Here is a 23,600-nt window from a genome sequence, read left to right as displayed (position 1 = left end):
TTTGTATAAGACCGTATTCGCATAATTCATTCTGTTTGTTTAGGAATAACAATTCATAATGATCGTATTTAAAATCGTACTTTGCAATTAATGCTGTTGATTTTATCTTCTATGATGTATCTGTTTTACCATATAAATGCAGCAATGGTATACATATACGCAACCATAAGATTATGTGCAAAAAATGAAAAATTTGTGATTCTAAACAGTGAAAAACTAACAAAATAAAATTGAAAGTAACGTGACCTATCACAGTACTGAATTACATTATGAGCTTCATTTTACAACCATGTGTCAATTTTAATAGACCATTTGTCGTCATTATTACATTGAGTGTTCTGCCCAAGTGGGCTTTTGAACCGACTATGGACTATTATTACGCTCTCATTCATATGTGGTAGTAATTATCTCCTCCAAACTCTCTCTATGCCTGATATTGGATCTCTCAGTACTGTGGCTACTTAAATTGCTCTAAGTGAATTAAAAAAAAATGTAAATTACCCTATGTGCTCCAAGTAGTGAACTATCATATTGTGAGAAAATAAAATTTGATCAAAAATATTAATACTGTGGTATTTATAAAAGCACCTTCACCACGAAGTTTTCAGAGGAGTGGGATGCATAGTTTTATATGGAGCAAAATATGAATAATATTGCACATACGGGACTTGTCTTTGTGTATTGGGTTACCAGTGCACGCTTAATGCTTCGTCAGAATTCAAGCCGTTAGGAGTCTTGGTGTCGAGCAGGATAATATATCTCGACTCCAATCTTCTAAGTGCTAGGAGTCTGTTTCCTCCTCTTATGTTCTTACTGATACTGTCAATAACAAAGTATTGCAGGTCTTCTATTCTCCCTCCATGAAAAGCGTTAATGTGGCGTGCCACAGGGTAACTTTGATCATCGTTGGCCACAGCTCTCAAATGCTGTAAGATCCTTACATGTACTGGATGTAATGTACTTCCAACGTAACGCTTCTTACATGTGCATTGTAAAACATAAATGGCATAATCTGTTTTACAATTGAAGTTTCCTCTTACTTCTAATGGCGTCTTTCTAAGTGGGAGCTGTACTTTGCTAGTGTTTATACCATGCTGACATACTTTGCACTTCGTGCACTTGAAAAATCCCTTCTTACTCTGAAGCCAATTGATATTGCTCACTTGGCTCGGGATGTTATATATACACGCACACATATACAGACCCACTGAACTCTAGCGGCAGTTGTGTGCGTTTGGGTGTGAGTACTTAAACCTTTTTATTGCAGAAAGCTTCTGATTCCTGAAGACAACATGGACACCGAGGGGTGCATGCAGCTAGCTCAATGTATTCTTTTGCATCGTAAGATGAGGCATCAAGCAACCCAATCCTATGATCAAGGTGACTTCACTGAAACGTGTTGAAAGTCTTATCAATAAATATGTATGTTTATTTATGTATGTGTGTTTATAGGCATACACGTTTTACATAGTGATGCACAGTGATCCAGACTTTGTCAATATATTAACCTATTTCATATAAAAAAAATGTTTTATATCTGTTGTGCATTCTGTGACATAACCCATCTTCACTTGTTGGACGGACATTAGTTATTGTTGCGTTGCCCTTGTGCCATGCAAGGGGGTGCAAGGACGACACAACAAAGTCAGATTTATCAAGCCATGCAAGAACAAGATGGCCCTGTATGGCTTGATAAATTTGGAGTAATGCAACGCAGCACAAATCGCTGCCTTACATTACTCTACCCCAGGAAGGAGCTCCATGGGTGGAGCGTGGGTGTTCTGATGCATGCCCCCATGGATTTTGGCCATTCCCTGATTTACCTTTACTGTTAGACCTGGTAATGCGTCGAAATGCTACGCCTTCCCAGATGAGGCTTAACAAGGATAAATATATTTTTATCCTTGTTTGTTCCTCTTTCTATGTGTGGCTACACATAGAGAGGAAAATTCCTCTGAGGATTGTTTTTGTGCAGGAAGGTGTTCCTTCTGCACAAAAACAATCCTGCTTACAACTCAATCACCTTTGCACCACTGTGTATGGTGGCCTGCATTGGCCCAAGGCAGCCAAGAGTTCACCAGCGCATGGAAAGGACAGGAATGCGCTGAATGATGTTAAATATGGTGCATTCCTGCCATTTCCCTTTCACGCAGCGCAACAAGTTAGCTTGCTGCGTGAAAATGTGATAAATGTGCCCCTCAGTTCCTTATTTTTTATGTTTATCTAACTGTTGCTATTTTGAGTGCTACTGTTTCGATTTTCAATACATTAATTAGACATTTAATGCCTCCTGCAATGCCTAGCACAAATTTATATACTTTTGTTTCCAATTTTTGAAGGGAAAACATGTTATGGACTGATAGGTGGAACAGGGGCAGGGTGACAAGAGACTCACCAGTTCATTAATCTTGACGTTGGAACACTCGCCTCGTGTCTGGTCGAATACAGATCCATTGTTGCAGTGTGAGCTGTACAGAATTTGAATTTCAGGCGGGATCTGCAAGTGCACCAGAGTAATGGTGGATGATAGATCCTGGAGAGAGAAAACAATACAGTACTAGCTTTAGGCTGAACAAAGTTACCATAGATTTAAACAAGATTGCAGTCTACGCGTGCACATGTATTCACATGTACAGATGGCCATCTTAGAATGTTTTTTTTCCCCAAAGTATAACACAACCCAATACAGGATTGTCCCAACAATTGTCTGTTGACAGGCTTGCATGTGAAGGCAGTCATTTTATAATGCTTTTTGTTATTTACTAACCATTACCTTGCCTTTCCAAGATGCCCAATATGTTGGTTTCTTGGACAGGTAAAGTAATATGAACCTGTAGCCAAGAAAATAAGCATTGCCAAAGCCAATAGCTCTGCAGCCAAATACACATCTATTTATTTTGCAGATGCTTTTAAAAAAGAATATACAACTCTTATTTAATAGGGTTTTCTACAAGGGCTCACTTCTCCTCCTCCCTTGTTCTTCTAAATCTGTTACATCAACCACTCATCATGTGGGCAGCTCTTTTTGTCCAAACTAACATCTCCACTTACCCTTGCCTGTGCAAATGTTTACCATTATTGACACAGGAACTAAAAACCTACCTGTGTCACGTTTCCTAAAACAGACCCTTGGCCCAGTGCACAATATGGTCAGAACACATTAAGTCAGTGATAACCCTTGCTAATATTAAAACATCATACCGAAGCTCTTTACTCAAGACTCTCTGGCAATGTAGTGTTGTTGGGACCTCATAATAATTAGGGGTGAGCGCAACTCGCTTAGCTCAGTATAGCATAGTCATACTAAATAACTAAACATTCTGTAAGATTTAGTGGAATTACCCGAGAAGAGTAAGTGCTATTTTCTTACAGCAAAAATGCCTCCTCGCGTCCAAATTAGAAGCGAAGACAGATTTTGCGCTACGAAATAGTGCCAAATGCAACTAAATATCAATTCCAACCCAAGCAGCCGTTCACATTCGGTAAATGTGCTGTTAGTGTAGGATTTTCCCCAGTTACTCCCGGCAATTAGCACTAGTTTCTTAGCTCAAAATAGCACGAACAACTGCATGAGCAGCTGCTCGCTAAATTAATTATTTCTGTGCTAATTCGCCTTCCATCCCCAAAATTACTCCTAATTACATGAGCTGGCGTAATTGCGTAATTGTTGGTAATTCTGCATCAATTACTCCCAGGCTTAATAATACTGTTGTCATCGTCCTATAATCCCACCAGTTGGCTAATCCCTTTACTGACCAACCTAACCCCATTTCCCGCTCCTCTGCTGCACTCTGTTGCATAGAGCTACGTTCAGACTATGTAAATGCTCTCATGTATATTTAAATACCAGAAGCATGAATAAATAACTGCCGCGTTGCCCAAGTGAGGTATCATGATTTTCTGATTGGCAATACAAATATACTGGTAATAGCAGCCCAGGTACACAAGCAATCCAGAGTTTCAAGAATTTACTGTAGAAAAATGTAGTTTGAAAAACAGTGTGCCCACATGGCTATGGTTAGGTATTGTGATGGGCTAAGTAAAGGGATGGGTTTAATATAAGGGTTTGGGTGAAGAGTTAGGTTTAAGAGTTAGGATTAAGATTGATGGGATGATTTCAACAGTTAGTAATGATAAAGGATGAGGTTAAATTAAGGGTTGCAGTTAAGTGTTAGGGTAACATAGTGTTATGGTAAGGGATTGGTTGAGAGTGAAGGAAAACATTAAGGTAAGGATTAGGATTATGTTTATTGGAGGATTAGGGTTCAAGTTAGAGAAGGCTCAAGGGCTAGAGCTTGATTGGGGTGGTCCCTGTGGTGATGTGGGCCCTTGTCCCGCATGCTGTTAAATGATGTGACACAGACACAGTGGGATACTGGGTTAACTGGCCCTGAGCACGTGCGCTCAGCCCTCTTTATTTATCAGGGTCATCTGACCGATGACGCCTGTGGTGGGTGGGTGTTCAGTGTGTGACAAAATGCTGAACACTAGAGCGCTGACTCTACGTCATTACAGTCCCCATTTGTTTCTAATCCTTCTCTTTCTACCATTGCTCCGACTCCTAGCTATTTTGTACTCACGTTATATGCTTCGGAAATAAGTTGGATGACATTGCTTGAATCCTCCTTTAACTCTCCGACCACAGATTTGGGGATCATTTGACTCAGCTCCTAAAAATAGAGAAACGTAGTTTAATGTGCAAACAAACACACACACATCAGCCAACTCGTGGGTAGTGTTCATCCTTAAAGTATCTTGGCACCTCTTTTAGGTGAAGCTCGCTTATGTTGTCTTCTCCTCTCCCAGAGCAAGATTCGACATAGGATGTCATTTGTTATAGAGCATACTGTCTTGCACCTGAGCTGAAGACATTTGGGATGTCTTCAACATTATGTCCTGGGGAAGAGAAATCTCTACAGGAGCATTTTCATAAAACAATGACATTTCTTTTCATGACTTTTTAACAATATTGATGGGTGGGGAGATGTTACCCGAATTGTACACTTGCACCAGCTAAGGTTCAGGCATTGTTCAATGTGAATCCTACGTGGCATCGAATACATTTATCCAAATTCCTGGTGCCAGTGATGTGTGACCTGCCCACTTGTTCCACATTTTCATATTCAATTACCTATTAAATGTGAAGCAGACTTGGGGAGAGATTTTGTTTGACTCTAAAAACTCTGGGGCATATTATCAACAACTAGCGATATTTATAGCTAAATAAGCTTAGCAAAAACATTTTTATCGCCGTGCTTCGCCGGATTTTATCGCAGAGATAACGTGCTATTAGCAACGTTTATCTCCAATGCAATAAAATATCCGGCGATAGCGGCGAAATGCGTGAATATCGCTGGGAATCCAGCGATATTCAGGCATTAATGCCATTAGGGTCTTAACCTGAATATCCAACTCCCATTGGATATACAGGTTAAGAAGTGGTCTGAGCAAGTGTTAGTTTTCAGCGATATTCGTGCTTAGCGTGAATTTTTTAATCGCTATGCCTGCATTGATAATAGGCGATAGCGATGTTAGCGACTGCTTTCAGTCGCTAACAGGTTGGGTACGCCCACTTTGCCTGTCATTAGCGATAAATATCGCTGACATGCAAAGCGGGCCCCAAACCGCTCGCTATCACCTAAAAGCTGTCGCTAACTGATGTTAGCGACAGCTTGCTGATAGGGTGATGAAATTATCGCCGCTTTGCGGCCAAAAACGGCCGCAAAAGCGGCGATACTTTCCTTTCGCCTGCCTTGGTAATATGCCCCCTGTTATCTCATAACATTTCAGTTGAAACACATCAGATGTCTTCGTTTGACAAAATAATTCTGGTGCTTTTAAGAAACTGAATTGCATTGATATCCCAGCAGTTGTCTCTCTCTAATCGGTAAATTGGACAAATATGAATTACCTCCTTTTTCGTTATTCTTTGTCACTGTACGTACTAACAAAGCATATCTCTACTTCCAGACAACAATCCTGCTATTGAACCAAGAGGAGTCTTTTGCTCTCTATGCATGTCCTAGGGTGTTTCTATAGACAACAACATTATAGTCTTGCTTTTTGTGCAGCGCTCACCCGAACTGATGTATTTCAAGGTGCTCTAATGTGGTGATGAAGCAAAAGGAGCCACTCTGAAAAAAGTTGTCTATGATCACTCATTATATGTTATAAGCTGTTTTGTAACGCGCACAATTACTACCGGAGTATCCTGGCGCGGTATACCGCTGGGGAACCCGTCCTGGCTTTCCCTGTGGGATGGTCCCTACTGGGAGTCCCCAAGGTGGAGCCAGGCATCCCCGGCGTTGATGGGGCCGTTGTGGAGATTAGGCAAGCTAATGCCCAGAGTTGCCGAGTGGGACCCCTGGTTAGAGTAGGCACCGAGTCGAGAATTATCGAATCCGCTGACCCTGGTCCAAGGGTCAAGTGGAAGCTGAGATTGATGCACAAATGTTGTGCAATTCAGCCACTATGTGGTTATCTCATTGTCTCTCTTATTTTAGATCAAAGCTTAATGCTTTATGTTTAGTTCTTTGAGATGCCAAGTCAGAGAACTGTGTTAAAAACATCTCTGCTTGTTTCATAAGCATTGGTGGTAGTAGTAATGTTGGAGAAGGTGTTGTTTCATTGCAGAATCTAAAACGAAAAGCAAAGTACTCACCCTTGAACAATGCATTGAGGCCATTTGCTTCACTTAGCTAAACGTCTTTATTCATTGTCATCCTTTCTTCAATTATTTCATCCACCTACTCCTTACCCATCCAACTATTCATTCACAGAGCTAGGCAGCCCTGTCTCCAATCAACACCCATCCATTCAATGATTAGACATGGTTTGATTCTGGAAAAAGCACTTTATTTCCAATTTGTTTCCACCCTCTTGCAGTAGTCCGGCTTGCTCACTGCTCTTTCTTGCTACATGAAGTATGGGGGTTGGTCTGACAACATTTTCCAGGGCTGCTTTGACTTCCCAGTCCGGCCATGGGCGCTAGACAAGTAGGTCTAGATGATGTTTGAAGCAGAGAAAACTTTTAAGTAGAGCTGTATATCACTGGCAATTTTTTGAATCTTGGTACTGTTATCTGTAAGTAGAGCACTAAGAGGCTCCATGTATAGGTTCAAGATGACAGGAAACAGTATGGAATCCTGGGGAACTCCACATGTGATAGGGATATTTTGTGAACTAGACAAGCCCATGTGAACCAACTGGTGTCAAATATGTAGGTAGAAGGAGAACCAGCGAAGGACATTGCCAGTGAATCCCATTCTAGACTCCAGGGTGTGCCACCTTTATCTTTTACCTCACGTTTTCCTCATCCCAAGGATGATGGCTTAACTCCTGAAGGAGATTGTGGGGTGAATGGGGGTGAAATAATTTTAATAGTGCCAATTTGGTCAACAGATCCTATTTTCGGTCACTGAAGCCCTTGCCTCATTCTTAACTATGGCTATTGGAAGTGGTCCTATCTTGTCCATGAATTCATGACATGCATCCTCTAAAACTGGCCAGGCTTTTGCTGTCTCTATGGAGGTTAAAGAGATAGGACTGGAGAGGACGGGGTTGGCCTAGCAAGTGGTAGAATCACCCCAAATCAATATAGTTTTACTAGCATTCAGCTATCCTACAAGTATTATGTTGTAAATAGAAGTTGACTCCACAAGCAGGTAAGTGAAGAAGAAGCTTTATTGCAGCACAGGTATAGGTAGGTCAGCCCCCAGTCCAACCAGAGCTCCAACTGCCAACAGGGCGAAGGAGAACTCCAGAACCCAGAACCCAGAACCCAGGAAGGGATCTAGAGTGCTGGCCAAGGAAAGAAGCAAAGCACTGTACAACATATCTCCCCTCGCTGCAAGGAAAGAAAACACAGGAAAAGGAAAACATACTAATGCACATAGTCATTTAAGTACATGGGAGGGCGACGAGAGCGAGAGCTCCTTAAACCAACATCAGCCAAGGAAGAGGAGACAGGAACGGGAACAGAAGTAGAAACAAGCGAAGCAGGAGCGGCATTAACCACAGGACCACTATGATATGTACATAAAGATGTAGAAGCATCACCACCACCCACCTCCCCCCGTTCAATTGGCAAGGGCATGGGTAGGGTAGGACTACAAGAAGACAGTAAGTAACCGTTACAACCATCACTATGAGCCGGGAGCAGATCATCAGAAGAAGAGTCTTTGCGTTTCTGGTAGAGGGCCACCCTCCGGTAATTCCAACTTTCACCATTGGCCAGAACAATGAAGTGAGGAAAAACCCTCTTGACTTTGTAGGGACCCCTAAACTTGCTGAGACCTTTGGCAAATCTTCCTGGCTTGACTTTAACCAGGTCACCCACAGAAATGGGCATGGAAATACTGTCATGAATTAAAGGGACATCATTATTCGAACTTTTCAACCATGCGGGGGTCAATTTGCTTACGGGCGTGCGACCACGCATAAGTTCAAAGGGAGACTTTTCACCACTCTTATGGGGTGTGGAGCGGTAAGCCCAGACTAATTCCTGGACACGCTCTGTAGAGAAACAGCCAGTCTCAACGAACATCTGGATAACACCCTTGACAAGGCGACTCACCCTTTCACATATGCCATTGCCCTGTGGATTGTAAAGACTGGTCTTCTGATGTCTGATACCACACTCATTCACAAATGCCGTCATCTTCAAAGACGTGAGTTGAGTCCCATTGTCTGAAATGAGAACAGAAGGGTACCCCTCGTTGATAAAAGTACCCTTCAAGAACTTAATGGTGGCATCAGTGGTGATTTCCTTTACAAATTGTACACACAGCCATTTAGAGAAACAATCGATTAAAACAATTGCAAAACGATAATCAATAGGTAGTTCATTCATAGGTCCTATGAAATCAATACAGACACTATGCCAGGGAGTATTTTCAAAAACAATTTTTTGCGTAGACTGAGAGCCCAAGACTTTGAGGCGCTTCTCCCCTTCCCTGCAGAAACTACACTTCGTAACACAATCCACTGCATCATTGTCGATAGAGGGCCACCAAAAGTTCAGTTTGACACGGCGTTGAGTGAGACTTTGACCCAAGTGCCCCTCATGGGCCAAGTCCAAAATCCTTTTCCTTAATGAAGAGGGAGGGACAAAACGGTCACCTCGTACCAAGACATCTTTGCCCTCCAAAGAAAGTTCATCTAAGATCTTTAGAAAGGGTCTGACTGAAGGACTAACAGTACTTTCCCTCCTAGTACCATTGGAAATAAGACTGATGACAGCCTTCAAGGTCAAATCTTCAGCCATGCCCTTGGACCATTCATCATGAGAAAATGAACCACCGCCCACCGACAAAACATCCTCCATCACAGCAACCGCAAGATCATCAGACGGGATCGCAGAGTCAGAACAAGTGGAAGGAATAGGGAGTCTAGACAGACAATCCGCTTGGACATTCCTCCACCCATGGACAAATTCGATCTCACACTGATAATCCTGCAAGCGAGAAGCCAGCCTCGCCAATCTCGGAGAACCTTTACCAGCTCCACCAGGAGCTAACACATTTAACAGGGGTTTGTGGTCTGTACGTAGGACAAACTTGTAACCCCATAAGTAGGTTCGAAAGTAACTTGTTCCCCAGACTGCGGCAAGAGCCTCACTCTCTATTACCGAGTAGTTAGACTCAGAGGTGGACAGAGGTCTAGACGCGAAAGCAATGTTTTTCTCTACACTACCATGCCTTTGTAAGAGAACTGCACCAAGGCCAATGGCACTGGCATCAACCATGAGAATGGAAGACCGAGCAGTGTCAAAAGGGGTGAGGACATTGGCAGATTTAAGTTCTCCTTTGATAAGTCTAAAACAGGATTCATGTTCGGAGGTCCAATTAAATTTTACACCTTTTTTGAGTAAGGATCTCAGGGAAGCAGTCTTGGACGAGAAGTCTCTTACAAATTTCGAGTAAAACTCGATCAAGCCCATAAAAGACCGAAGCTGATCCTTATCGACTGGGGAGGGTGCTAACTCAATAGCTTCAAGTAAGTTTTTTTTGGGTTTAATACCTTCTTCTGATAAACAAAATCCTAAATACTCAATTTCTCTCAATAGAAAAGCACACATCTCTTTTCTTAGAGTCAAACCAGCCTCATCCACCCTGACTAACACATCTTGTAAAATTTTGTTGTGTTCCTGTAGAGAATTGCCATAAATCAAGATATCGTCTTGAAAGTACAGTACCTTATCAAGACCCTTAAAGACTTCAGAAACAAGTCTCTGGAATACGCTAGCAGCTGAGACTAGCCCAAAGGGTAGCCTGGTGAATTGAAATGTGCCCTCGCTGGTGATAAAGGCAGTTAAATGCTTAGAGCTTTCGTCCAAACAAATTTGATGATAGGCGTGTTTGAGGTCTAACTTACAGAAGAACCTCGCTCCTTTGAGGGTTGATACTAATTCTCCTATGTTAGGTAGGGGAAACACATCTGCTACAACACACTTGTTGAGGGAACGAAGATCCACACAGAACCTGATCTTGTTGTCCGGTTTCTGCGAGATCACAACGGGCGAAACCCAAGGAGACGCTTCAATGGGTTCAATGATTCCCCCTTGAAGCATCTCTTCAAGAGTAGCCTTGACCTCATCTCGCAGAGCAAAGGGCACCCTCCTTACCTTGTTTTGTACAGGTGAACTGCCATCCTTGAGGACAATACGATGCGAATAGCCAATGAGTTCACCCAACTGATCCCTAAAAACATTTTTATATTTAGTTAAAATGACTTCTAAGGATGGGGTTTCAACAATAGAAATGGGATTATCGGATCTAGGATCTACCACTATGTGCAGATCATATTGATGGTGACGGCCTAAGATTGCCGGACCATCAGCAGATATGTAAATCTTACCACACGCCAATCTTCCCTTGAAACCAATTTCAGCTTCAAAGAAACCCAGTATGTCAATTTTCTCCCCCTGGTATCCAGACGGGAAAATGTCACACATATTCAACACTCTTTCACCCCACACACTTTTCATCAAAGAATTAGGAATTATAGTCCACTTGGAACCTGTATCAACCATGAGTGTAATGACTTTTCCATCAATAACAAAATCATCCTTAAAAGGATTACCTCTCTGGTTATCACACGCGCACACAGTGTCAGTCAGGACTAAGATTTTGTTGACATCACGTCTCAAATCATCACTCTCGTTCACAACTGTAACTCTCGAATTACTCTTGTTCCTACACATTTTAGCGAAGTGTCCCGTCTTACCACACTTTAGACATTCTTTGTTGTTTGCAAAACAAAATTTTCCATCAGAAGGATGGGAAAAGCTACCACACCTAGAACAAATCTTTTGATTATTCTTGCTAAAGGAAGTTTGTTGTATATTCTTTTTCTGAAGGACATAGCCTTTCTTCCTGACAATTGCAATGGCAGCAGCTTCATCGTCACTATTTTCGCTATGGATACTCTTATGAGAAATCTCTGCCACTTTAGTCTCCAAACCACCTTTCTGTAGTTCCCTCATACACTTTTCGCTTTCTTCCACAATTTTGGCAAGTTCTATAGCATCTTTTAAACTTGGGTTCTTTGCCGCCCATAGACGTTCTTGTACTTTTCTATTGTTGGCTTGAACAACTAGCTGGTCTCTGATTAGCTCGTCCGCCATCTGGCCAAAGTTACATTTGATAGACAACTCGCGCAATCTGGCTACAAATTCATCAATGCTCTCTTCAGGTAATTGTTTATTCTTATAAAACTTATATCTTTGAAGGAAAAGGTTTTCCTCTTTGCCAAAACGAGTTTCCAATCTTGTTATCGCTTCCTTAAATTCATCAAAGTCAGCCTGTGACCCTACAGGAAGTACTTGAGGCAAATATCTGAATAAACGTTGTCCTTCTTTACCCAATGTGGTCATTAGTAATGCTTTTTTACGTTTGGGTGAATAATCCTCACCGTCCAGAGCCTCAATATAGTTATAAAACATGACTATCCAGTCTTCCCAAGCTATTTGAGGAATGCCAGGTTCTGATAGGAATTGAGGAGGAAGAGCAACATTGATGGCTTGAGCCATGTTCAAGGACCACTAATAGGGTAAATAAATAATCACAGCAAAATAAATTACAATGAGTAAAAAGTAAAGGGCTTACATTTATCACAAAGAAGAACTGAGGCGAAGGACCGATGTCTGCGAAGAACAGATGCTTAGCGCTCAGTCACGAGCGTTTCTATGGAGATTCAAAATAAACAAATATCTTCTAAATGGCCGAAAACGTCGTGCGTATGACGTTAGTGATTGTGACTATAGCGAGAGTTCATGCGCAAATGAAATGCGCTTCACGAACGAGATGTTTTCATGGAAACGCGGATTCACTGTAGCGGTGCGTTCCAGTGACACCTTAGCTTGCGTTTCAATGACGCTGTATCCGGTTAATGAAATGTCACATCCGCCGTTTGCGTTACACTGACGCAGACGCTGTCTGGACTTGCGCTTCAGTGATGCCGTCGCTGCTGCACTTAACGTTCTAGTGGCGCATGCTTGGTTCAACGTTGCAAACGCGCGTTGCTAAGCGACTCACCATGATATTGACTCGGTAGAGATGACGTCAATCAGTGAATCAGCAGTCCTCCGACGACGAAAACATCGGAAAAGAATACTTTTTGGCAAGCAGTCAACGTTGGGACGGAAATAGATGTCAGCGTCCTCGTTCCTCGCTATCCACACAGGGTTCTTGAGGGGTTCCTGAGTCCTACCGCACTGTAGAAGTTTCTGTGGCTGCAGCAACACGCGGAGAAGAAGTGGTTGGACACTCCACAAGTCCAAGTCGCCAAGTGTTGTAAATAGAAGTTGACTCCACAAGCAGGTAAGTGAAGAAGAAGCTTTATTGCAGCACAGGTATAGGTAGGTCAGCCCCCAGTCCAACCAGAGCTCCAACTGCCAACAGGGCGAAGGAGAACTCCAGAACCCAGAACCCAGGAAGGGATCTAGAGTGCTGGCCAAGGAAAGAAGCAAAGCACTGTACAACATATTACTTGTGTAATGGGGCAGAATGGGGGAGTAGTTTATGATCTACGGTCTCTTGATGAAAAAAAGATTTAGCAATTTACAAATGTGGAGAGGCTAATCTTGCATTTTATAGCACATCATTGAATAGAAATGCCACTTTAACGTATATTTGCCTAACTTTCAGCAGCTAGCCTCAGTGGAATCACCCACAAAGCACCAATCTGTCTCTTCCAGTGTGGTGCATGGGCTCAGGCTACCGTGTTTGGTTGTATGTAACTTTTCCTTACCATTTTTTCGGCTACCGTTATTTTGGAGCCTTACATTTGAAATACCATAATTCTGACCTAAAATGCTCATGTACTGTAATTTTGAATACCTTTAGTTTTTTTTATTTGTTATGTTGTTTTTCTTTTTTAATTTAAGATTTTTAAAAATATAACACATAACCCCTCCTAAACTGACACTCACCCCTGAACCCTAAACAACTTCATAACCAAATAATACAATTTCAATTTCAGATTCGCTTTATTCGAGGTTCACTCATAAAAGCATGAAAAGTTATATTATAGAAAGGATAAAACTGGTTAAAATGTGATATACAAGCAAATAATTTAAAAAACATAGTGTAACTACATCATAAAATTCATATAGAATACAGATACTCATTTAGTACATTATCTTACCAGATCAGTGATAATTTACAAAGAAGACATATTCAGTGATCGAGGAACTTCTGTCTAACAGTCCATGCCCATCCTAAATATTTGGCAGTAGCTATTGATATAGGGAGTAAAGTGCTAGTGCGTATGATTCTTAAGGCTTCGGAACTGCTAGTAGTACCTAAGGACTTACACAGTGGAGATAACCAGATGCATCTTGGTTTTACATAGGCCGAACAGGAAATAAATCACAAAATCACCCCAAATCATAAAATCCTTATCAAACCTAGTCCAAACACCCCTATGCACCCTAAAATAATCTCTTAACCCAATACACGAGAGCCCTAAATCCTAATAAAAAACTATCAGACCTAGTCCAAATACTCCCCTAAACTTTAAGAAAACTCTTGACCAAATAAAACAAACACACCCCTAAGCCCTAAAAAACATCTTAACCTAATTATAGATCTATATGTGACTGTCTGACATATATATTAGTCATCAAGCCTATAATGCCTAGCTTTCAAATGTTTGGACATTCAAAATTATAGTAATCTGAAAATGGTGCAAATCAAAATGATTGGATCTGAAATAATGGTAGGGCGCAACTGTAATTCTGAAATTGTTGGGGTATTACCATTTTTCAGTATGGCAACCCAAAGTCAGTAATGAAGTGAGCTATGGACTAAAGAAAAAAATGCAGTCTGATGCTGTTTTTCCAGTTTCGTCAACATGGACACCAACAGTGTTTAACCTTCAGCTGCACTTTCTCAGGATCTAATTTCAACATGTCTCTTAATCTCCAAACCCTGTGAAAACACTTCTTTGAGCAGGGATCGCAGTTACAAGTGGCGCACTGGTATCACACCTGTTAACTACAAGGCGCGATAAAGATAACAACGTTTGTTGAATTTTCGCAGGTTAAACCTGCAGGAATTTAACAAGAGGAAAAGGCCCAGTATTTTTCTGGCCATGTTGATTTTGGTGCAGTGAAGACAAAACAGACTATAATTATAGCATCCGATAAAATTCAAACACCTTGGTATAGGATTTGATCAGAAACCATAAAATCTTGAATCCAACATGGACCACTTAGTATAATGAGCACCCTAAAGCAGGGTTTTTTTGCGCTCTTGGACTTCAGCATGGTAAGTTTCTTCTAGGGGCACTTTCTCAGTGCTATAGGACCTCCGCAGTGTGATTGTCCTTTAGGAATGCCTTTCAGTACTTCAGGACCTCCGCAATATAATGTTTCTTCCAGGATGATTTTTCAGTTATCTAGGAATTCAGCGGTGTGGTCTTTCAGTAGTGGTGTCTTCTCAGTGTCACAATCAATAATGGATTTATAAAGCACACTATTAACCCCTAAGGGTCTCAAGGCGCTGGACTTTAGCAATCCAATCTTGCTTCAGTTGTACCTTCTCATTGTTGACACCTTCCTCTCCAAAATTTCTGAAGCCTTTCTTGGAGATTCCTCCTGCCTGGGCCTGTTAATGGTCCCCCATCAAGAATGTGTATTGGGCCCGATCATAGAACAATAGGACCTGGGTGTAGTTGAGAGAAGGTCTTCCTGGCAGGATGGCTGGGGAAGAGCTGTACCCTGCCCTGATTGCATTTCAAAGGTCCATGCCCACTGCACACACTAAAGGAATTTGACAAGAGGCCTACCCTTGCCTTTGTCAACGTAGACAGTTTAGAGCCAGGACCAGGGGAAGGGGAAGAATTGACCAGAATCAGTTTTGGAGGCAGGTCAGAGAATTTCTCCCACCCAGAGGCTGAAACCAGGTATAAAAATGGGACCTTCAAAACCACTCATCAAAACACTCCAGGACCTCTACAGGATTCAGAAAAAGGATTCCCTGCTGCCACAAGGATCACTTTGCTGCCAGAAAAACTGGGTTGTTGTCTGAAAAAGGAAGATTGGGCCTGCTTGCCTTTATCCCAGGCTACCCAGAGTGAGTCAAATGGTCAGTTGTCTGATCACCTGTTCGAGCTACAGGAACACAACAAGCTTCAGGAGATTTGTTATACAACTGCCCAGCACCAACTGGACCTACCTGGACCTTCCAAAGCCCTCCTGCTGGCCTCTGCTAGAGTGAGACCTGATCCCCAAGATGGGCCCCCTATGACCTGGACACTTGGCAGGCATGAGAGAGCACTACACCCTGCCTAACTGAAGGTTCGATCAGATCCAGTGCAAAGCGACACAGGGCCCGCAAAGCCAAGCCTCTCTGAACCGAAGACTTCACTGGATAGGATGGCGAGCAACTAGATGTCTTGCAGAGTCTCACTGTGCAGAGCCTGCCCTTAAGCTTCACTGGATGCAACACAGAGCGACTCCAAGCCCTGCAAAGCCATGCAGTTCCTACTTGAAGGCTTCATCAAATTTGATGCCAGTCGAAGTGAAGCCCCACAAATCCTCGCCACCCAGCTGAAAATATCATCAGAACTGACACAGAGGGATGTAAAGCCACACAAAGCAATGCCACACAGACCTCATATCAAGGACATAAGGTACAATTCCCAGCAGAACAAACTTGGTCCTGTACCCGGCCTGCTCTTCTTTGCGGTAGGACTGAACTTGTGACTTTGTTCTGGTCCAGCGCAACCAGGTATCCACAGTTGGCGCTTTGTGCCTTTTAGCCCTTTTTTTTACCTAAACCTTTAAACATCAATACCTCTGGTTCTACTGTTTGGATTTTATTCATTTTGGTGTCATTTTATTAATTAAAATCTACTCTATTTCTTGTGTTGTATTTTCACTTTATTGCTGTTTGTGCGCTGCATAAACGCTTTAATACACTTCCTATTAATCAGCTAACTTGACTGTACACAATGTATAAACTTGGTCATATCCAGACCAAGATGTATCACAAACAGTTTGTTTTAGACAGCATCAACTGTTATTGTCACAGTCAATGTATTAGTGCAGTATGTCCCAGTGAACAAGAATACCACTATCCAAAGTGCCATAAAACAAGTGCATGTGAAGTATAAACACATTTTTTGGTGTAACAAACAACAAACACAATTAAAACTTATAGGCCAATATGAAATTCTTGTTTTTTTGAGTTTTTGTTGATGATGTTTCGACCTTCAACGAGGTACAGGGGTCCCCTCAGGACAAGGGTATGAATGGGATGCCTGGAAGGATAATCAAAAATTAATTGGAGAAGTTGAGGTCTAGATTGGGAATCTAAAATGCTGATAAAGTTTACCTACACTGGCTAAGTAGTAAGAGTGACTATAGTCCAACACAGGTGAGATATGTGATACCAATAACGCGTGTAATGTATTGTTCTTACTGCATGGTTCCTGGTCACCTGAAAAATTGTATTATACTAGTTTAGTTAAAAGTACTCAAAGTGAATATAAACACAGTTAGGTTTTAATATTACTCACCCTCAGTGAGCCGAAGCACTTAATCAAGTGGTGTAAGCGGAGGAGAGAAGGGAGACCTCTTCAAGAGAATGACAGCTTTCAATGCACCATGTTAAAATTACCAGTCAGTGTCTGTGATGCTATAAGACATGGGGCAGAGGCCCACCCTAATAAATATGGCTGCTGGTCTAGAGTGCTTGTGCTACAGCACACAGACTGTCACTGTCTCCTTGGAGACAGTGAGGAAAGTATAGATCGCCAACTTTGGAAACGTTCAGTGTCCTGAATAGGAATGCAGCACAGGGAAATCGACCTCCAGTTGCGGTAGCAGACTAGAGGGTGTGGGAAGAAATAATGAAAGGAGGATTTAAATCATTACTGCCTCTAAGTCAAGCCTGACTGCTTTTGTGGCAAGCTAACAGAAGGTTAAGGACAAATTAATTTAGTGACTTTTGTTGTTCACCCTGACAAGGACAGATCTTTGTTGCATGACTGGGGCTTCCTCCCCTCTCAACCAATAACCCACTTTCTTACAGTGATGGATATGGGAACACATTTCCCAGGTACAGTCTTTGCCAAAAGAAGATCCCATTCCCTGAAGCACCTTGTGCCTTTTCTGCATGAAAGCCTTATATAGTTCTACCAGTGCTCCTCAGTGCCTGTGTAGCTCACGCCTAGTATTTCAGTACTAGTACAACACAAAGTCCTGCTAATACAACATATTCCTGAACTTCAGAAACTTTTAATTTTTCATTACTGAAATTTGTTCTAACACGTTCATTTTCTAGTGATCCTCAATCGTGGCATGCATTCCATTAATGGAAGCCACTCACAGCTATGGCAATTCACCCAGGTGACGGACTCACACATGCACCCTTCTACCTCCGTTCTAACTGGTAAAACTGGAATAGTGGTCTGTGGAGTACTTCGACTTGCTGGTGTCTTACCTGGTATGTGGACAGTATGCTGCCAGTCACTGCGAAGATGGGCTGGATGTTGGAGGTTGAAAGGATGTTTGCCACATGTCCGACCGAGGGGTAATCCTTAAAACAAATAGAAAATGTTCACAATGCATTAAAGAACCACTCACAGTTCACTTTCAAGCTCAGCCCAATGAACCAGCTACGAATTCTTGCCAGACGTTAATGTTTTCTTTTGCTCTGTAAAGGGCATAGGCGTTGGAAGTAGGGTTGCTGGACCTCCAAAAACAACATGCTGGAATTGAGAAGGTGAATGAAAAATAAAGATGCCTTTAATTTTTTTTTATCTTGTCACATTAGCTATGGGCTTAACACCTTCAGCGCGGCGCGAATTTTCGCGCTGTGCTGAAGGTTCTAAATAACGGGCGTGGCCGTGACGGAACGGTTCCGTCATAAGCACAGCCCAACCGGCGCTCGTGACGGAACCGTTCCGTCACAAGCATCGAAGGTGTTAAAGACACACAGCAAATGTCAGGTTATGTCTTCTGACAAATTGCTACTTATTCTTTTAGCATATAGAATAGTGTTTACTTTTCTTTCTCTACAAAAGCGAGGATTTTGTAAAGTGAAATATGTGACAATCTTACTGGGGTACAGGGAGTGTGAATGGAAAGGAATTAGAATGACAGTTTTTTCTAAAACACAGCAACATTTAAATACCTGTAAATACGCTGGACAAATATTTCAAAACATATCTGTAGATAGGAAAGCACAAACGAAGCACATTTTATGTAATTCTGAAGTGTGATGAAAACAAAGATTTTAATAGGATTAAAAAATCAAGACACTAAGGGTCAGATGTACGACAGTTTTTTGCAGTCACAAAGGGGAATTCTGCCTGTTTTCGACCACAAAAAAGGTGTGCCCAATGTACTAACCTTATTTTGCGAGTCGCTAACCTATTAGTGACTCGCAAAATATGGTTAGTAACTCGCTATTAGGAAGGGGCGTGCCAAGGGCGTCACTTCCTAATAGTGAGCGCAAATTGCATGTACCATTGTTTTGCGACAGCATTTGCGGTCCCCAGGGGACCCCTCTCGTTTGTGAATGGGTGCAAAAATATTTTTAAGAGCAGGCAGTGGTCCCAGGGACCATAAACAAAGTCCTGTGCACACGTAAAGTCGAGTGGTAGCAATATAGAATTTTAATCGTGGAATAAATGATCAGTACATCCAAGAAGCATGTTATAAGTGAAAAGAATAATGAAGCCGACACGTGTTTCGTCACAGTGTGTATTTCACACGATCATTTCGCACGCCGCTGTCTTACTTGAGATCGCCACCGCTTCGATTCAGCCCTGAAGAGTCACAGCCGCTACACGCTGTGACGAAACACGTGTCGGCTTAATTATTCTTTTCACTTACAACATGCTACTTGGATGTACTGATCATTTATTCCACAATTAAAACTCTATATTGCTACCAGACGAATCTTTCTGAATCATTTCAATACCATTGCTCAATCAAGGCTTCCACCAGGGAACCACTCGACTTTACGTGTGCACAGGACTTTGTTTATGAATTTTGGTACAGGAGACGCTTCTCCTGACCGTTGCATGGGCTGGTTTTCTGTTGGGTTTGTTCCTCTGACCTGTATGCACCGGGCTTTTTACTGTCACAGCAACAACCAAAACCTAAGGAACACGCAGAGCGCCATCACTTCCTTACACATACCCAAACCCATTCTCCCTCGCTAAAGTCCCAGGGACCATAGCCTGCGCTTAAAAAATGCAACTGAAAAGTTTCTTTTTTTTTAATATGCATCCAGTTTTCCTTTAAGGAAAACAGGCTGCATTTTTTTTTTAAACTGCTTTATTGAAAAATCAGTCACAGACATGGTGGTCTGCTGACCCCAGCAGGCGACCAACTCTGTGAGTGCGAGCCACTCCTAATGGGGTCACAAACTGTGACAGCCTATTGAATATTAATGAGGCATGCAATTTGCGACCCCATTGGGCATCGCAAACAGTATCTGAGACACTGTTTGCGACTCGCAAAAATGAATGCTCATACATCTGACCCTTAATTTGGTAATGTGCAAATGATGAATATTTGGTAAAACAGATTTCCACACATTATTGTTTGTGTGCTATAAACTTTTATCAGTAAAACTGTATGTCAGTGGAAATGTTGTTGCATTTCAGTACAAAATGTGCTCTGAAATGTACTACCACTAACACTTGTTCTTTGCGTGTTGCTTTCATGTTTCTCAATCCCTATAACTTCAGTCATGTAACAGTGAAGGCAGCCCCCCCGCATCTGAAAATAGTTCCAGGAGCCCTGGTAAAGGGAGTCCTCAGTTATACAAATGTTTTGCCTTCAAAGAGGTTATATGTTAAAGTTTCAAAAGTGTTATTATTGAGCCCTTCGAACGTAATCAATTTGAAGAAAAATTTGTTTAAAAGAGGGTTCTATGTCCACAATCTTTCCGAACTGGAGCATTCTCTTTCAGGTCTTAACGTTGCAAAGCCCCATGTCAGTATCCCAATAAATGAGAAATATGGCCACGACTCTGTAGAATGAATGACTATTGAGTACACAGGTCAGGTGGGCTCTCAGTAACTCTGATATAACTAGAAATGAGTCTTTAAGGGCTACATCCTTTCAAGCTGATTGTTATTTTTTTCTAAATTACATCTGTGCCACTTTGACACCTTCACATAAAATGTGGCACAGCGGTGCATGGTCGGCTAGGAAGCCTTATCTGAATAGACCAGTTAACTATTACTACCACTCCAAATATAGGGACCTTTTTACAATCCCTTGCCTCATGGTTTAGTCATTAAACATTGTTTGCTGTTACTGTGGCATGTTGTATCGAGCAGATAACACCACGATTACTTAAACTTTTGTTTTCTACTTGCACTGGTACTAGTGTAGTGAGGTAAGGGCTTCCCAGCAAGGGGGAAAATCATGTCTGTATTTGAATAATTCACACTGCCGTTTCATTCACTGGGTTTACTTCTTTTACTAAATTCAGGGGATGTTCCATTTCAGCAACCGCCGTAGCACATTGTGAAGAATAACTTTCTTCTTTGTTATATCTGGCAGAATATTGTGATATTGTAATGCTACGGCACTGGATTGCTACTTAAGATCCTTATTGCAGCTCCTAAACCTACAGCCAGTTACTCACTTCAAAAAGACTTTACAGTACAGTTCATCAAATAGCACATAACCCTGTTCTTCACAGAATCCTTCTCACCAGCTCCAGATGTCCTTGACTCTAAGGTGACACTTTACAAGAGGTACAGGCCACCTGATAACCATGATGCCAAACAGGATGCCAGATAGCGACAATTACCTCCTCGTACCTCTTCCCTGTCACAATCCTTACCTAGTAAGCGGTAGCTCCTCCCATAAGTATAATCACCAAGCTTTAATTCTTCCTGTTTCCAATCCCTCCAAAATGGCCTCCGTATTACTACCTTTCACATGCCATAAAAAGGCAAGGCCTCAAACCTTACATCCTGTTTTGTTTCTCAGCGGTTAGCCACCAAGCGGAAGGTAAGAAGGGGGGTTTGGGGGGCAGCCGAGCACCGCGAGGTCTGCCCCCCTGACAGATTGGGAGGGGGAGGGGGCTAGATGGGAGCAGCCATTTTGTGGCTTTGGGCTTCCTGGGGAGTAGCCCAAAGGCAGCCCAATTTCGAAAAATAGCCCAAAGCTATTTAGGGGTATGTTGCTCTTGCCCATCCACCATTTTAGGTTCTGGTGACCTGGTGGCTGGGAGCGCTGCAGTTGAGGTTTTTTGTCGAGGGCCTTGTGATGGTTTTAAGGTTTTGTCGAGGTCTTGCTGTTTTGCAGTTGTTTCAGGCTGTGCTGCGGTGGTTACAAGGGCTGTGGAAGACGTCCGTGTACTCGAAGCCATTCGCCTGCTCAGCGAGGCAGGCCGAATGGACTTGCTGGTGGGCCCCCCGGTGGGTTGCGCCCTGTGAGGCGAGCTTCTGCAGGCGTGGCGGCGGCTGTGTTCGCCTACTCGCTGCCACGCAAGTCTGCGAGGTTTCAGGTGAGCTCTCAGGGCCGCGCAGGGGCAAGGATGCGGCCCTGGGCGAGGTGTTTCGGGCGCGGGAGGTGCAGGAGTATGGGAGGCGGGCGGTAGGAAGTCTGGAAGTGGGGGCGCGGTGAGCGTCTCTCAGCCGCCCGCGCTTATAATGTCTGACCGCCCCGGCTCTTTGGGGGCGGTCGTGGCGCAGCAGAATGAGGGAGCGAGGCCTAGGGAGTCCTACCCGTCTGCCGCGTTGTGCATCTCTGACCGCCCGGTACTTCGGGGGCGGTTGTGGCGTGGCGGAAGGAGGGGGCGGGCCTGGAGTTTTCATGCGGGCTCAGCAGGCCCTTCAAGGGAGCGGGGGAGCGCCGGGGGCCACTGAGGGCGGCCTACGGAGGGCGGTAGCTGGTGGCACCTCCTTAAAACAGGCTCTGGAGTAGTCGGGTGCCTCACTGGGCAGGGGGGCGGGCGAATGGGAGGGGGTGCAGCTGAGCAGGGGGCGGGGAGGCCTGGGCACCTGAGCTGGGTAGGAGTCAAGAGCGAGGTAGGAGAGGGCATGGGAGGCAGGTGGAGAGCCCCTCCCCATTTGGGGCCCATTCAGGCAGGGGCCGGTCAAGGACAAAGAAAGGGGGGCAAGGGAAGGTGTTGGGGGGGTTAGGGGTAAAGGTTCCTGAGCTTAGGTGGATGGGAGGGGCTTTGGAAGGGGTTACTTTGGGGAGGGAGGGAGGGGGTGCTGGAGGTGGGGAGGAGTAGCGCGGTGGCGGTGGGGTCGGGTGTCTTAATCCTCTGTTGATGCAGCCATGTCCTTGGTGATGACCGCGGGCGCAACAGCGGAGATGGCAAAGTGCGACATCAAGTTGGCTTTACGGCTGCTTCCACTCCACCCAGACGATTGGGGCTTGCTGGGGATCCAATTTAACGGCCGCTGGTAAGTAGACAAAGAGTTGCCGATGGGCTGCTCGATGTCTTGCCCACTGTTCGAATGCTTCAGTACGTTCCTACAATGGTTGTTTACGGAACGGACGGGTCACCAAGGAGTAACGCACTACCTGGATGACTTTTCCTTGGTTGGCACCCCAGGCTCCATGGACTGCCAGGTTGCGCTGGACAGGTTTCAGGAGATCATGGGGGAGTTGGGTGTGCCATTGGCACCGGAGAAGACAGTAGGGCTGTGCACAGCGCTGTCATTCTTGGGAATTGAGCTGGACTCGGGGCAATGGAGGCCCGTTTACCGGCGGAGAAGAAGCAGCAAATGTTGGAGCTGCTGGAGGTTATGTTGGAACGATACAAGGTCACGGTTTTGGAAATACAGGTGCTGTTGGGTGACCTCAATTTTGCTTGCAGAGTGGTACGAGTGGGGCGGACTTTCTGTAGGAGACTGGGCAGGGCGTTAGCCGGGCAGAGGCCACCGCATCATCATGTGCAGCTGTTAGTGGGGGTTCGCGAGGACCTGAGGATGTGGCAGTTCTTTTTGCTGAATTTTAATGGGATCCCCATGCAGAGGGGGAATAATCTGGTATGGGATGTCCAAATTTTTTCGGATGCAGCGGGGAGCGAAGGCTTCGGGCTGTACTGGCAGGGGAGGTAGTGTGCGGAGAAGTGGCACCCGAGTGGGTGGGGGGTGGGAGGAGC

General features: G+C 43.6%; 1 protein-coding gene across 1 annotated transcript in view; it reads right to left on the bottom strand.

The window, feature by feature from the left end:
• LOC147749046 (integrin beta-7-like) overlaps positions 1-23,600 on the bottom strand; it is a 396,742-nt gene that overhangs the window by 351,522 nt on the left and 21,620 nt on the right. The window contains exons 2-4 of the mRNA XM_086929420.1: positions 17,952-18,047; positions 4,581-4,670; positions 2,396-2,533 (exon numbers count right to left, since the gene is read on the bottom strand). Of these exons, the coding sequence (XP_086785546.1) occupies positions 2,396-2,533; positions 4,581-4,670; positions 17,952-18,047 (324 nt within the window). The remainder of the gene's footprint in view (positions 1-2,395; positions 2,534-4,580; positions 4,671-17,951; positions 18,048-23,600) is intronic.

This window comes from Lissotriton vulgaris, chromosome 1_1, assembly GCF_964263255.1.
Source record: "Lissotriton vulgaris chromosome 1_1, aLisVul1.2, whole genome shotgun sequence".
Lineage (NCBI taxonomy): Eukaryota > Metazoa > Chordata > Amphibia > Caudata > Salamandridae > Lissotriton > Lissotriton vulgaris.
Note: the sequence above shows the minus strand (reverse complement) of the source record. Positions and strands in the feature narration are given on the sequence as shown.